The sequence below is a fragment of the Choloepus didactylus genome, chromosome 23, assembly GCF_015220235.1.
Source record: "Choloepus didactylus isolate mChoDid1 chromosome 23, mChoDid1.pri, whole genome shotgun sequence".
In the NCBI taxonomy this organism is placed as follows: Eukaryota; Metazoa; Chordata; class Mammalia; order Pilosa; family Megalonychidae; genus Choloepus; species Choloepus didactylus.
In genome coordinates, this window is record NC_051329.1 from 25,511,362 (window position 1) to 25,525,334 (window position 13,973).

The 13,973-nt window shown below is 43.5% G+C and overlaps 1 protein-coding gene across 5 annotated transcripts in view; it reads right to left on the minus strand.

The window, feature by feature from the left end:
* Nucleotides 1-13,973, minus strand: part of TTC28 (tetratricopeptide repeat domain 28) — an 836,277-nt gene that overhangs the window by 104,852 nt on the left and 717,452 nt on the right. For all 5 annotated transcript variants that reach the window (XM_037817392.1, XM_037817391.1, XM_037817394.1 and 2 more), the window contains 4 exons: nt 12,064-12,173; nt 10,335-10,464; nt 8,125-8,343; nt 6,003-6,168 (listed from right to left, as the gene is read on the minus strand). In XM_037817392.1, the coding sequence (XP_037673320.1) occupies nt 6,003-6,168; nt 8,125-8,343; nt 10,335-10,464; nt 12,064-12,173 (625 nt within the window). The remainder of the gene's footprint in view (nt 1-6,002; nt 6,169-8,124; nt 8,344-10,334; nt 10,465-12,063; nt 12,174-13,973) is intronic.

The following is a 13,973-nucleotide window of genomic DNA, read 5'->3' on the forward strand; positions in this document are numbered from 1 at the left end:
ATTGAATGCTGCCTGCCAGTGTTCTAACCTGTCGGCTTAGCATTCTCACTAAGTGTCAATGCACTTTCCCAGGTGCCCAGGGAGCAACTTACATACTGCAAAACTCTGGCTAAATACCAGGGATAAAAACTGAAGATGCATTTTGAAATTCATAACATGTGAACATGGGAGGCCCATGTTCCACACAGTGGTTCCAACTTCTTTTGATCTGAGAGGAAGGGCTGGAAGTCCTTATTAAACACTTAATAAAAGCAATTCTTATTTTTAAATCCATTTTCAGAAACTTCTTTGTAGTGTTTTACTTCCTTTCTGCAGCAAGAAGCCATTAAGGAGAGCAAACTGGTCTGCAGAATAACAAGGACACTAGTGCTGGGCTGTGGGTAATAGAATGAAGGTGCTCCCCAAGGCAAGCAGACTCAGTTTCTAGGGACAGAGTGTATTTTGCCTCCTCTGGAGAAGGAGAATCCTAAATCGGCCGAGCATGAACAGAGAGTCTGCTCACATTGCTTCTTTGGGTGACTAAATTTCAAGTTCACTGATGCCTCCCTGTGTTGGGAAGTGAAAATCCCAAGAGGAGGACACAGCATATGCTTCCCAGGATGTCATCATCAGCTCCAAAGACACACGAAATGAGCAATTACAAAGCGAGGAAGAATGACCTAAGAGACATCACTAGGTACCACAGAGACAGGCAAAGAGCTGTCTTGGACTGACAGAGATGTGGGTGGTCCTGATGGACTCCATGTGATATTTGAGCAAGGCTCTAAAAAGTGAGTAGGTTAACTATGGGAAAAGATGAAGGATAATTCTGAGCAGAATGGAGAAGTACTTCATTTATCAGAATCAGTCATTTGTTCACTCAAACTCTGGGTGAATGAAACTGACAATGGAGCCTTTGCAAGACATTTCCAAGGAGGTACCATTTAAGCAGAATGTTGAAAGAAGAGAAGTTACTCGCCATACCAAAAGCAGCTGGTAGAACTTTATAGAGAGAAGGAATGGCACATGCAATCCCAAGGAGATAAACAAAGGCTGGGCATGGGTAGATGCCAAGCCGGAGAACAACTAGAGGTGCCGCTGAAGGGGCAGTCAGAGGCGAGAGCACATGGGTCATAGAGGTCGGTATAAGGAATGTGAGCTGGAGTCTAAAGACCATGGAATCCTTTGAAGGGCTTTAAGATGGGAGAGCAAGGAGATGCAGCCTGAAACACATCTTTGAAGGACCACTGTGGCTGAAGGGTTTTTGAAGGCAATACCTTCTCCAGAGAGGATAGAGATGGTGGTGACCTGTGTGGTGCTTGTAGCATTGGAGAAGGACGTAGATGGACTCAACTGTATTTTATAGGGAGAGTCTGCAAGACTTACTTACAGTTTGGAAAGAGGAAGAGAGAGAAGAGAGGGTGATGTTTCAGCTTTTGGCTTAAGCAACTGATTATATGATATGATTATATGATAGTGCCATGCATCAGGATGAGATTGGGGTAGAAATGTGGAAACTCAAGAATTGGGCTTTAGATATATTGGAGTAGTGATGCCTGGAAAATAGCTAGGCAGAAATGTTTAGGCTGGCTGCAATATATGTCCAGAGCTTAGAGATGCCTGAGCTAGAGCAGAGGGGAAGAAATTTACAGGGCATGATTAGAAAGTAGAGAGGAAGGAGAAGGAGCTGGAACATGGAAAATAAACACAGAATGCCTTCCTAGAGCAAGATCACAGAGCCTGTCTCTCAGATTTGGATTTTGTTTTCCTTCTGAATGACAGAGCTATTTGACTGTGGCTGATTTATTTCTGATTTAAAAAGTAATATATGTGCATTGAGAAAAAAACTGAAAAATTAGGAGAAGAATAAAAAATAAAATAACAAGCATCCATAACCCCACCATCTAGCTATAATTACCATTAACATGGTAACCTATTTTCTTCCAGGATTTTTTCTTACTTTTCATACATATTTTGCATATATTACAAAATCAAAATTATACCATATACAATAATTCTATATCCTACTTTTTACACCTAATATTTTTTCACAAACTTTTAGTGACATAAAACATAATTTTAATTCTGAAATATTATATTGGGTAGATATAAGATAATTTGTTTGCCATTGAATAATTACTGGACATTTAGTTTGTTTTCGATTTTTCTATAACAAGTAGATTTATGATATATATCTCTATGTTTAAATCTTTGCTCCATTTCTAAAATGAGAATTTTGGGGTAAAAAGGCATGAACAATTTTAAAGAGTTTTGATAATACTGGCAAATTAGTTGTAGAAATGCTAACCCAATTTATATTCCTCGTGTATGAGATGCTCACCCCATCGCATCCTTACCATCATTGAACAATATGGTTTAAAAAATTATTACTAATTTTATAGATGAAAAATCATTTCCTTGCAATGGAATGGTGTGGCAGAAACAGAGTCTCACAAAAAAAACTCCATGCCAGTAAATACAAACCAAGTCATTGAAGTGTTCAATTTTAATATTATAACAAAAACCTGGGATTAAACTCACACATAAAAAAGAACCAATTTCTAATAAAACTAGATCAAAGCAACAGGAAAGACCTTATTACTGACAGTCCATGCTGGAGACCAAAGCTACTGAGGGCAACCCAACAACGTGATGCTGAGCATCAGGCTACACAACATCCTAGCCCTAAGGACTGGTTCTAATTTGTTAGCTTTCTGTGTGGGGCAGAGGAGAACAGATTAAGATGGGGAACACAGCAAGTTACAGTTCCTCCTCTCTCCTAGTCATTGCTGAAGAGCTGAACTATAACTCAAAAGCCATTTTTCAATTCAAAAGGCAGCTGGTAGCAGAATTACTCAACCTCCAGTATCATATAAAACAAATGCTCAGGCACAAGTGTTTGGAGTTAAATCATCGTGCCCAATGAGGAGGGGGCTAGGAAAAGCATGTCAAAGGCGAATTTTTGTGGTGAATTTAAAATTAGACATATAAAAACTGGGATCAAGTAAAATCTAGATTTTCACATGGGGCTGAGCTCTGTCAATGGATGGCCTGGACTGAGATGTCCTGGATGTGGCTCCCACAATGCCCCCAGTCACTGAGAAGCCACCTTTGCACGGGCAGAGGTATCAAATGGCAGGTGCCACACACTTGGGTAACTTCATGAGCTTGTCTCATTTCAGGCTCTAGACTGTGGCCTTGTAAGTTTGAAAACCTTATGTTGTTAACATGCCCAAAGAGCTATGACTCTTGGGAGCAAACTTTTACTAACCAAGCTCACAGAGAGTTGCCCAATCCAGGCTGCCAGCTTATTATGTGCACTCTCTACCTATAAGTCAATTTATATAAGAAACCAAATGACAATTTGAAAGGCTGACCAGGCTTCCTGTGACTGGAACAAGGGAAGAAAGGAAGACAATTTAAGAGGTTCCCACCAAGGTGAACTAGGGTCTGTGCACATACTGCCTAGGGTGTCCTTCATCTATCCACTTCTCATCATCTTCACAGCGCAGCTCAAATATCCCTTCCTCAAAGAGGACTTTCCAATCCCAGGCCTCTGCACCCCACTCCTGAGCCCTCTGCTTATACATTCCTACTACACCCTGAATTTTTGATTAAGCATTTATTACAATTTTAATTAAAAAGTTTTATATATTCTTGTTTATTGTCTTTCAGTTCCCTGAGATCAGGGAGCAGATCTGCCCTATCCATTACTCTATCTCCAATCTCCAGTGTAGTGCCTTGGGCACTGAGTAGATACTTGTATACTTCAGACCTTGGGCACTGAGCGGACACTCAAATACTCATGGAAGGGAGGGATGGTGGGAAAGGTAGGACAGCATGATGACCTCGTGCCTACCACGAGAACAGCTGTGCAAAGGGACTTCAAGGCCCTTGGCCAGGAGTCTCTGTCTCCCTTTGACAGTGTCAAAAATGGGCACTGCCAAAGTCTGCCTTGCCTACTCTCCCTTTTCTTGTGTCTCTAAATGAGAAGAATGATCAACAATTTTCCCCCAACTCTTGCTTTGGATATGCCACACCTTTTGGTCAGGTTACGGTCTAATCACACTGGTCTAAGTGCCTTTCTGTCTCTCAGGCAGCTTTGCATCCAGCTGTCCTAATCTATTCTATGGTCGTTTATAATTTAAATCACACCAAGCAGCCTTACTTCCACGTTCTTGGGGGAGACCATACTGTGAATCCCCTGAGTGTGATGCTCAGGCTTACAGCAGTTATAGGGGAAATCAGACAAGGATGTGGGCATGTGGCGAAAGCCTGTTCATACTTAATAAAAACAGAAGCTAGAGATGACATTCTTACACGCTTTGGCTATTTTCTCAAAATGTGATATTAATTTTGATAATTAAAAGCAGAACCAGCACTGGCCTGGGTGTCTGGGTGAGATCTAGATCCTTTTGATCCTGGCTGTGCCATAACTTGGCTGTCAGCAAGTTGCTTTTCCTGCTGGATTCTGTTCAATAAAGGGGTTGGATTCGATGAGCACTGCAGCCCCCTCCAATCTTGCCATCACAAGATCCAGTGATTATTTTTCACCTAAGAACTCCTCCCTGATTTCACAACAACTGCAAAGACCAGTCCAGCTGCTGGCAACCACCACACACTCAGGAATCGGGGCTAAGCATCATCTGAGAAATCTTAGAGCTATCTCAGGATTTTCAGGGTGACAAATGATTTTGCTCAAGACACCAGCAGATGTTCTTGGGAACTGACACTGCAGGGAGCTTCAAGCTAACGATCTTCCCGATGCATGTTAATCACTGGAGGAGGACTGATGGGCTGGGGAAGTCGGGCTACACCCAGCTCTAAGGAACTCTCGGCTTCCAATTTTCCCCAGAAGTAGGATGTCTGTGGAAATTATCTTCTAGATGTAAAATAGTTAACCATTATGATAAAATGTAGGCTTTCCATAACCTTATACCTTTTGCAAAAAGCAGTTCCCTTCTTTCTTCTTGGTATTTGGGAGTTCAACTTCCTTCATCTTGGCCTCTCAACACATAGATTCATGCAATATTTTGGCACTGGTACTAGATTACTCTCTTGAACCTGTTCAGCTATAGTACAAACAAACTCACTATGAATCTATTTATAACCCCTCAAAACTCAACCTTAATTAGCTGGTATGTTAAATTCAAACTCTTGTTTATGCTTAAACAGTCTATGACCCCCTCCTTAGAGAAAGGGAACCTCTGATAAGGCCTTTCCCTGTCTGAAGGGAAACTAACAAAAAGAATAGACGAGGTCACTGCCTAGACATCCCTGAAGATTGGGAAAGTGACTAAACTAGGGGAAGGGGTAGCAACAGACAAGGTGGAATTTAATAAAGGATTATGAATACTGACTCTTCATGCAATTTTCTTTTTCATAGTTGCTAGGGTACTAGAATAGCTAGAAGGAAAGAACTGAAAAGGTGGAACTGTAACCCACAGCATCCTTTGAAATTTGTTCTATAGCTACTCGTTAAATTGTAATTTGAAAGTTATACCTTTATTTATATATATATATATATATATATATATATATATATATATATATAGTATTCACAATAAGGAAATAACTGAAACTATGGTACTATTAACTCATAACAACTCTGGAAATTTCCTATATATCTACTTGTTAAATTATACTTTGAAAAATATTACCTTTTTATATATATTTTATATCTTATAATAAGGAAATAACTGAAACTGTGGAACTGTAACCTATAATATTTTTTGAAATTTGCTCTCTAACTACTTGTTAAATTGCACTTGGAAAGTTATCACTTCTACATATATATGTTATATTCAACAATAAAAAATATGATTAAAAAATAGAATAGGCAGCACACTAAGGGGTTTGCACTCTAGGGACATATACCTGGTTCTACTGCAGGAACTGTGAATACATGGGGCACAAAAGTGTGAATTCCAAAATATTTCTTCCATTGACTCATATAAGATGGATACAAAAAATAACTTTGAGATTGTATCTGGAGATGGGCTTGGGAATGTTTTACTACCTACCTTGAGTAGTAAGACTCCACACCCAGGGCCTCTCGGACACTGGTGATGTGCTGCTCTAAGGCTGAGCTGGTTGCCATTGGGAGGGCTGTACTGCTGCCAGCCTGGAAGTCACTGGAGTTTTCCACTGCATTATCACCCAGGTAGTGCTCGTGAAACTTCAGAATCCCTGAGCCAAGACAGGCACAGCCAATATTAAACGTGGTTGTGGGGGAGGAAAGTAGGGGGCAGGGGACAAAAATGCCAGTGCTATATGACTTCTTTGACAAGCATGCCATCCCCCAAACCATGTGAAGAAATCTGAAATACAAAGTCTCAAGAGGGCTTTCAAAATTTTGGTCAGTGCCCTATTTACAGCTTTTACTATCAGGTTTGGCTCTTGAAAGCAAGAAGGTCAAAGTACAGTTTTTGCTTCTGATGATACATTCAGAAGCTCCTGGAATTACAACTACTTCATATGTATTTCAAAGCAGATGCTTCTCAGAAACACGAACTAGGGAAAGTCTCCCCTCAGGAATAGTGTATGAATATGTCAAGGTATGTTCCTTGTAGAAACTGAAATCCTGAACAACAATATAATTAGCCCAGTGAAAATTGTGTTACTCAAAGACCTTTTATTTCACAAAAGTAAATCAAAATAAAGATACAGTTTTGAGGCCAGAAAAAAACATTTTAAACAATTTTTAAAAATAAGACTAGCTAGTCAATGGTCATTGATAGATTGAGAGTCAAAAATGATGGCAGGATGAAACTGAGGCAATCCACAGTGGTTTTCTGGCAATAAACACAGGACATATTCTCAAATGGTAATGAAGTGTGTCAGCCCTGGAAAATGCTGCTCCTCTCTGATTGGATTAGAGCCCCAGCGAACGCTTCAGAGCCTCATTAGGAGCAAAACAGACGGGAAGGAGAAACAATGGGCACCTCATTATCCATGGCTCATTATTATAGGGACTTGGATATACCACCTGTCAAATCATGCCCCCTAAACATCACAACCACAGGGAGAAAAAGCTGGGTACCCTCCAGGTATCACTCGTCCTCACGGTGTTATTGCTGCGTCTGGGAGCTGTGAGACACAGGGATTCCACTGTGGCAGGCGTCAGCCACGTCACCATGAAAATCACACTTTAAAACCTTTGACATGAAAAGGTTGGAGGTAAGAATGTTCTTTGTGAGACAGCCTATAAATAATAAGAAATTAAGTGGGAAAAGATGATATAAAATAATGCTGACTCACAGAATGTATAGGCTCAAGTGCTGAGAACCTAAGAAGCTTCTGGGGGGCTGTCCTCCAACCATCACTTTCTTTTTTTTTTTAAACCAAAGGGACAGAAGCATAATCAAGAAAATCTTGTCAAACCTTGCTGGCAGTTGAACTTTCTGAAATTGGCTTACAGATACCCAAGAATCGCATTCTTCAAGATTCCCAATTATAAGATCCACTTCCCCAGTCAATAAACTCTAATTGGCTCTGGTGTGCCTCCAACATGGTAAAGCCATCAGCATTTTATTATGCAAAAAATATGGCCATAACAGCTAATTAGTGGTTCTGTATTTAGTGGAACTGTTACAGCCTGAACATTTAAGGTCGATTTAATCAAAGGGGATTTTTACTTCTGAAAGAGATTTACAACAGAAGTGTTTAAAAATGGGTTCTGTTAAACTCAGAAATTCTAAGCATAAGACTCCATTTAAATATTGTGGTAGGCTTGCCATGATCATTCTAGTCTCTTTGGCTTTACCATGACAAAGGGTCACAATTATTAAATCATATCCAGAAAGAACTCATTAGGACTCGCAGTTATCACTTTATCAGCTAATGAACAACAGCTGCCTATGAATAGGGCTGCTAGGAAATTAATCCTCCTGCTCTGAGTCCTCCTTGACAAAGGCGTCCACATGCACTGGCGAGGAGCAGAGATTTCTTGGGGCAATGAGAAAGCTGGGCATTCCTGTTAATGGACTGCCCCACTACAGAATATCCTCAGTGGCCGAGGTTCTGCTGAAACCCAGCAGGGGCTCTGTGGTCTGAGCTACAATGACACATCTCTCCCACCTCTACTCATTAGACATTGCAGATCCAGCATCCTGATGGCCCTGCTACCCCAGAAAGAGATCTTACCTGCCCCGGGAGCCAGCAGCCAGCTGTACAGGTAGCCTGCAGCCAGGGAGTAGTACAGCACTAGTCCCCTCTGGCCATTAACCATCTCTAGGATCTGGTCAACGGTGACCGGGGAGTAGGGGTCAGAGTCCTGCTGTCCTGTCTGTCGCTCCACCAGGAGGTCAGCAAATGCCCTCGTCCGTCCTCTTTCTGCCACGGCCAGGGCTTCATCGTGATGGCCTGGGGGACATGGGGACAGGCCGAGGAGTCCACAGTGAGTGTGCATACTGAGAGAGGGACGGAAAGCCCAGAGTTCTGGACAGAACCTCACGGCCTCTGCACTCTGAAGTGTGACAGGTCTCACACTGTTTCAAATTCAACTTCCAGTTTCAGGTGATGGGCGCAGCATCAACTCTTAGAAAATCCCACGTTTTAGACCCAGCGCAGCTGATTCTGCATCACCCTCCCCTTGTCTTGCGGTCAGCACCGTGAGAGCCGACTTTATTCAGCGCGTGCGTCCTAAGTCCTGTCTGTTCTCTGCTCCACATCTGGAGTTGCTCCCTGATCTCCTGGCTTCTGACACCTCAAACCCCATTCACTTCACTCTCTGGCCCTGAGGCTTTGCACCACTCCTCTGGTTGCTCTCTCACTCCCATGCCCAACTTGGATTCTACCTGGGCACTGGCAGATGAGATAGATCTACATGACAAGCCTCTGGCCGTCTTTCTAGTCTCTCTGCGATACAGCCCCTCTATGCATCACATTGCCCAGCCCCATCTCACTCCACATTCCCCCCTTAGTAAGCCTCTGCACCTTCACAGATGCTGGTCCCTGCACTGGGCATGCCCTACCCCTTTCACTGACTGGCAAGCTTTCCTCAGCCTTTCAGTCCAACTTTAATCCTACTGCCTCTAAGAAAACTAGTCGGTAATCTAGTTTAAAGTGCAATAAGAAAACACAAAAAAAACATAAAAAGATGTGATTAAATTGAGGATTGTTCATGAATGCTGGAGGAATTCAATGCAGAGGATTGATCAGTTTGCATCGTAAATAAAGAGGTGCTAAAGAGAGGTGCAAAGACAGAGATAAAGAGGTGCAAAGAGAGAGAGAGAACAGAAGCAGGAGACCAGATGCTGCAGCTCCAACAGCACTTCAAGGATACCCTGCTTCCTACAGCTCCAGTATCAGCAGCAAGTGGGGATTTATAGGCGTGTATGCAAATGTCTTCTTTTACTCTATTAAGTTATTAACAGGAACAGCAGGGACAATTTCTGTGCACATTGGAAAATTGGCCCCAAAGTGCTAGACAGACTTAACACTGTGATTATAATAGATAATAAATTATAATCCCAGGCCTTGAGCATATTTAATAGATACATTTTTTCAAGGGGAAGCTTGAGTATTCACATACAAACAGCAAGGGACAAGTTATTGAAAAGGCCTGGACAACCAACTTCAAAGGCATTGCTAGTGCCAATGAGCACCTCCACAACCCTGGGTGGAAGAAAACAGTCTGGAGAGATGTCTAGGCCTGGGAAGAGGCAGAGGATGGGGAGTGGAAGGACAGGGGGTCTGGAGGGGGGCCACGTCAGCAGCCAGGCCCTGGCATGGGAAGATGCAGGCTGCAGCAGAGTGACAGCGCACAGGCAGAGCCACCACCATGCAGGCCTGGGAGACTATGGCTTCTGCCACAACCGGGGGGAAGTCCCTGCTAGGAGATACATTTACTAGACAGCAGAAGTGAGAGGTGTGTGGCTGAGGAGCAGAGAAGAGGCCGGGTGTCTCCTCAGCTATTGCCCTAGTCAGGAGGAATTGATGGCCTGTTCCCCTCCCCTCCCCCTGCCATGCTCCCTCTCACCGCTCACACTGGGGCATGGCTCCCTGTCTCTGGGATACCTTCTCTGGCTCCTGAATCTGCTTGCTAAGCTGCTTAGTTTCCACAGCACCTGATTTACTAGACCCATTAAAAAAAACTCCTTGATTTATGTTTCTTGATAGTCTTAAGCACTTCTTGAGGTCAGAAACCAGGCCTTCTTGGCGTCAGCTCCCCAGAATCAGCACTTGGCACACAGGAGGTGCTCTATATTTGTGGAACAAATGAGTGAGTGTTCAATGACTGGATTGTGGTGTGGCCTTCACTGCCTGTTGCAAAGAACCCTGTTTATAACATAATCACGAAACAACTTAGACACGCGCATGCACACATCGGGCAGATCCCCAGCGCCTCTCACCTAGGCTGACCAGCACCCGCTGCAAGGCCTGGTAGGATGACGTCTGCAGGTCGAAGAGGGAGAGTTTGTAGTCCGTGCTCAGCTGTGCCTCATGCCGGATCGTTTCAAACAAGGCCGATGCCCTGTAGAGCTGCAAGCAGACAACTTTTGTTCACATCTTGGGGCCCAACCTAAAGATTTTTTTAAAAGGCTTGAAATGAATCTTCCCTATAAATTATGGCTCTGTAACCAATTTTTGACAGACGAGGGGATCTAAAAGTCAGGAGCTACAGACTTATGGTCTTAAAGATGTATTTAAAGGAAAGAAAACCAGCTAATAGTCCAACCAGGTGCTACATTTTGATTACAAAAAACAGAACGCCTCTTCTTTAGTCATGAGACCATATTTACCACCCCTGCCCCCCACCTCACCATGATGCAGGATTAGGGTGGGAACAGGTGTGGAGGAAAAGGTGCGGCTGGAAGCCACACTCCGAGGAGGGAGGTGAGCATCTGTGGGCGGCTTGGTGCACACAGCCCTCCGTGCAGTGTGCCTGTGGGCCCCCTGGAAGGCTCCCCAGGGAGCCTCAGCCACCCGAGGAGCAACAGCGCCATACCCTCCAACATGGACTGACACGGGCACCCTCGGGACTGGGCACCCCGCAGCCCTAACGGAGACCCTGCCCCACGGCTTGGACCACAAGACTGTTCTGACTGATACTTATATGCTGGAAACACAGCATCGAATTGTAAGTTTATGCAAATTAAAAATAGAATCCTAAGACTAGGAGACAGACTAGGAGAGAGGAATGTATTCCCAGCTCTGCCACTAGTTTACTGTGTGACTTCTGGCAAGATGTGGAGCCTCAGTTTCTTCCTCTCTAAAAAGGGGAGTTATTCTACCTCAACAGGGTTATCTTGAGGAATAAATTCAATGAGTCAAAGTCCTCTGAAAAGCCTAAATCACCATATCAATATGAGTTTTTATTTTCACAACTAGGAAATTAGAGGAATAATTCTTCAAATTCTCATTTGAATGGTTTAGAAAGTACAATAAACTGCCATCACTGTCCAGCCTGCTATGGCACAAATTCAGTCACATGAGATCCTAAGTTCTTATGAGCACCTCTGGGTAGAAGTTTGATGTACTTATCCTTGTTTCTCCTTTACCAGCACAGTGTCTTCCAAAGTAAGTACTCACAAACTGGCTAAACGGATGAGTGTGCGGCGTGAAATGTAGCTGGCTCACAACTCCTCCACCTTCACTGAGGAAGCCCATAACTAGGTATCTTATCTCCAGAACCAGCATCATGGACTTCTCTTCAAATGTTTGTACATATGCAGAAAAATGAACTTACTTATTGCAAGGCAGAGAGAAAGAGAGAGCAAGAAAGTATCTATTGATTTAACTAGAAGCTTGCAAAGACATTAAATGCAAATTTTTATATTATGAATTCTTGGATTACTTCTCTCATGAAATGTATGTAATTTCATATTAAGGTTTAATGAGGAACAACAGCACATAATAAGAGAATTCCAAAGAAATTAATGAGAAATCTATTATACAAGTGAGCAAGAATCTTAAGAATGGCACAATACTTCTGGGCTGGTACAGGCTGGAAATTCTGTACATAGACCAAGTGTGGATGGAGATCAGCACCCTGGAAAATGCCGTCACTACTAGGAAGGTAATCCCAAGTACTTTTTTGCTTCCAGAAACAAAACCCATTTGGGTCAGTGTTCTGCTCACCTGGTGTTGGGCCTCCTCCAGGTTTCCACTGGCCCAAAGGGAGAGGCCAAGGCCATGGCGGATTTTGGCTTCATCTTCTCTTCGGCCCAGTTGCTCAGCTAACCTTAAACCTGAAACCAGATAGGGAAATTTTAAGGAAACATGCAAGACACTTCCACCCTGCCAAGGAGTCCAAGAAGGTAATTCTGCTTCAGGTATATATAAAGAATGATAACAACAAAGCTAGACAAAATGCAAGACAAGAGCTGAATCAGCTGAGGCAAGGTATTCTCTTCAAATGCTGTGTTGGGAATGACCTTTCCAGGACAGTCCAAGATGCCCCAGCAGAAGCCCAAGTGATGGCTATCAGCTGGAGACAGGTTTGCAGGGCAGGCAGAAACACTGAAACAAATGGAACTTCACCTGGCCACCTCCCAGATGTGAAATCCTTAGCTTTGCAGATGAAAACTCCTATCTTATAAATTTATCTAACCTGATTCTTTGGCTGGCAGAATCCTTTCCTGACAGTTCCACAGGCAAGTGCAGAAACCAAGATAATGCTTTTTCCTATTACGGGTACACAGTACCCAGTAGTGTTGCTGGTGCCCCCTGGGAAGCAGAATACCCACACTGCTTGACCCTGCCTTCTCTTATTGATGCTACTGACACATTTGGTGTCAATCTGCTTTTCCTTTAAGTCTGGGACTTTGATGTGACCCAGTAGGGTTTCAAAATGAGTGCAGTTGAAAGTCTTCAACGAGCCGAAAGTCTTGAATGAAACTGTCCCCGTTCCAATGCCCTTCAGCTAGGCACCTGCAGTGTGGGTCACTTACCCACAGCTGCTTTCGATTTCAGGACACCAGCAACCACTGGGGTTTTGTGAGAGCCAAATCCGAGGGCATCCATTTATTGTCTTGGTCACTCAGCAGTCTCAGCTTCACTTTCCCCCTCATTATCTTTCTCTCTGCCTCTAGGAGTTACAACGCGCAGAAAGACAGCATGTGTGCTCCCACACTACAACTCCACACACAAAGGAAGGACTGCTAGCCTGATTCCTGGGGATGGGACGCTGCCTCTGAGCATGCTGGGCCTGTGCAATTTTAGACTTCCGAAAAGGAACTGAGTCAGTGGAGAGGTTAATGAAAGTGACACTCAAGTTCAAGCTCGTAAAATGTTATGCCTTTCAAAATGTACATGACTCTGAAAACAGAAATAGCATTTTAATTTTAGATCACGTCATTGGGTAACAAAAATAATACTTGCAAATTTTTCACATTTTAAAATAACTCCCTTAAAAGGAACACAAATCAATGAAGATGGTTCTTAGGTGAAAACCAGGAGGATACTGGATGTTTTAACCCTCAACAAGCTAAACCACATTAATTCTCAAAATAGATGTCCCTGCTACTCTGGGTATGTGAGTCGGAAGGAAAACTCCTTGAGGTAAGCCCCTCTTAGAAAGTACATTCTGTGAGAGCAGGGACTTTCCTGGGTTCCCTGCCGTATCCCCAGCACCCAGGACACTCCCTGGGTCAACAGTGAAGTGCTAAAAGCATGCTGGCCAGACATGGCATCTGTTCTGCCCCAGCTTTTATTTGCTCCTGCCTCTTAGAAAACTGGTCCACCCATCTAGCTCTCTCAGAGCCTGGTTTGCCAGGAACCAGTTGCAAAATCCCAGGAAAGTAACTAAACTGCTGCAGGCTCTCTTTCTTCATTTGACAAAAGAGAAAAAGCTGAACGAGACCAGTGGTTTTAACAAGGGGTGTCCATCCTAATCACTCGCAGAACTTGTTTAAAAGACTCAGACCAGGCCCCAACCGTGAGATTCTGTTGTGCTGGGGCTGGGGTGCTGCTGGTATGTAACCTCATGGGATAGCCAGAGGAGAGAGCCCACAGGGGTAATTCCTGTTCCCTCCTTGCAAGTGGCTGCA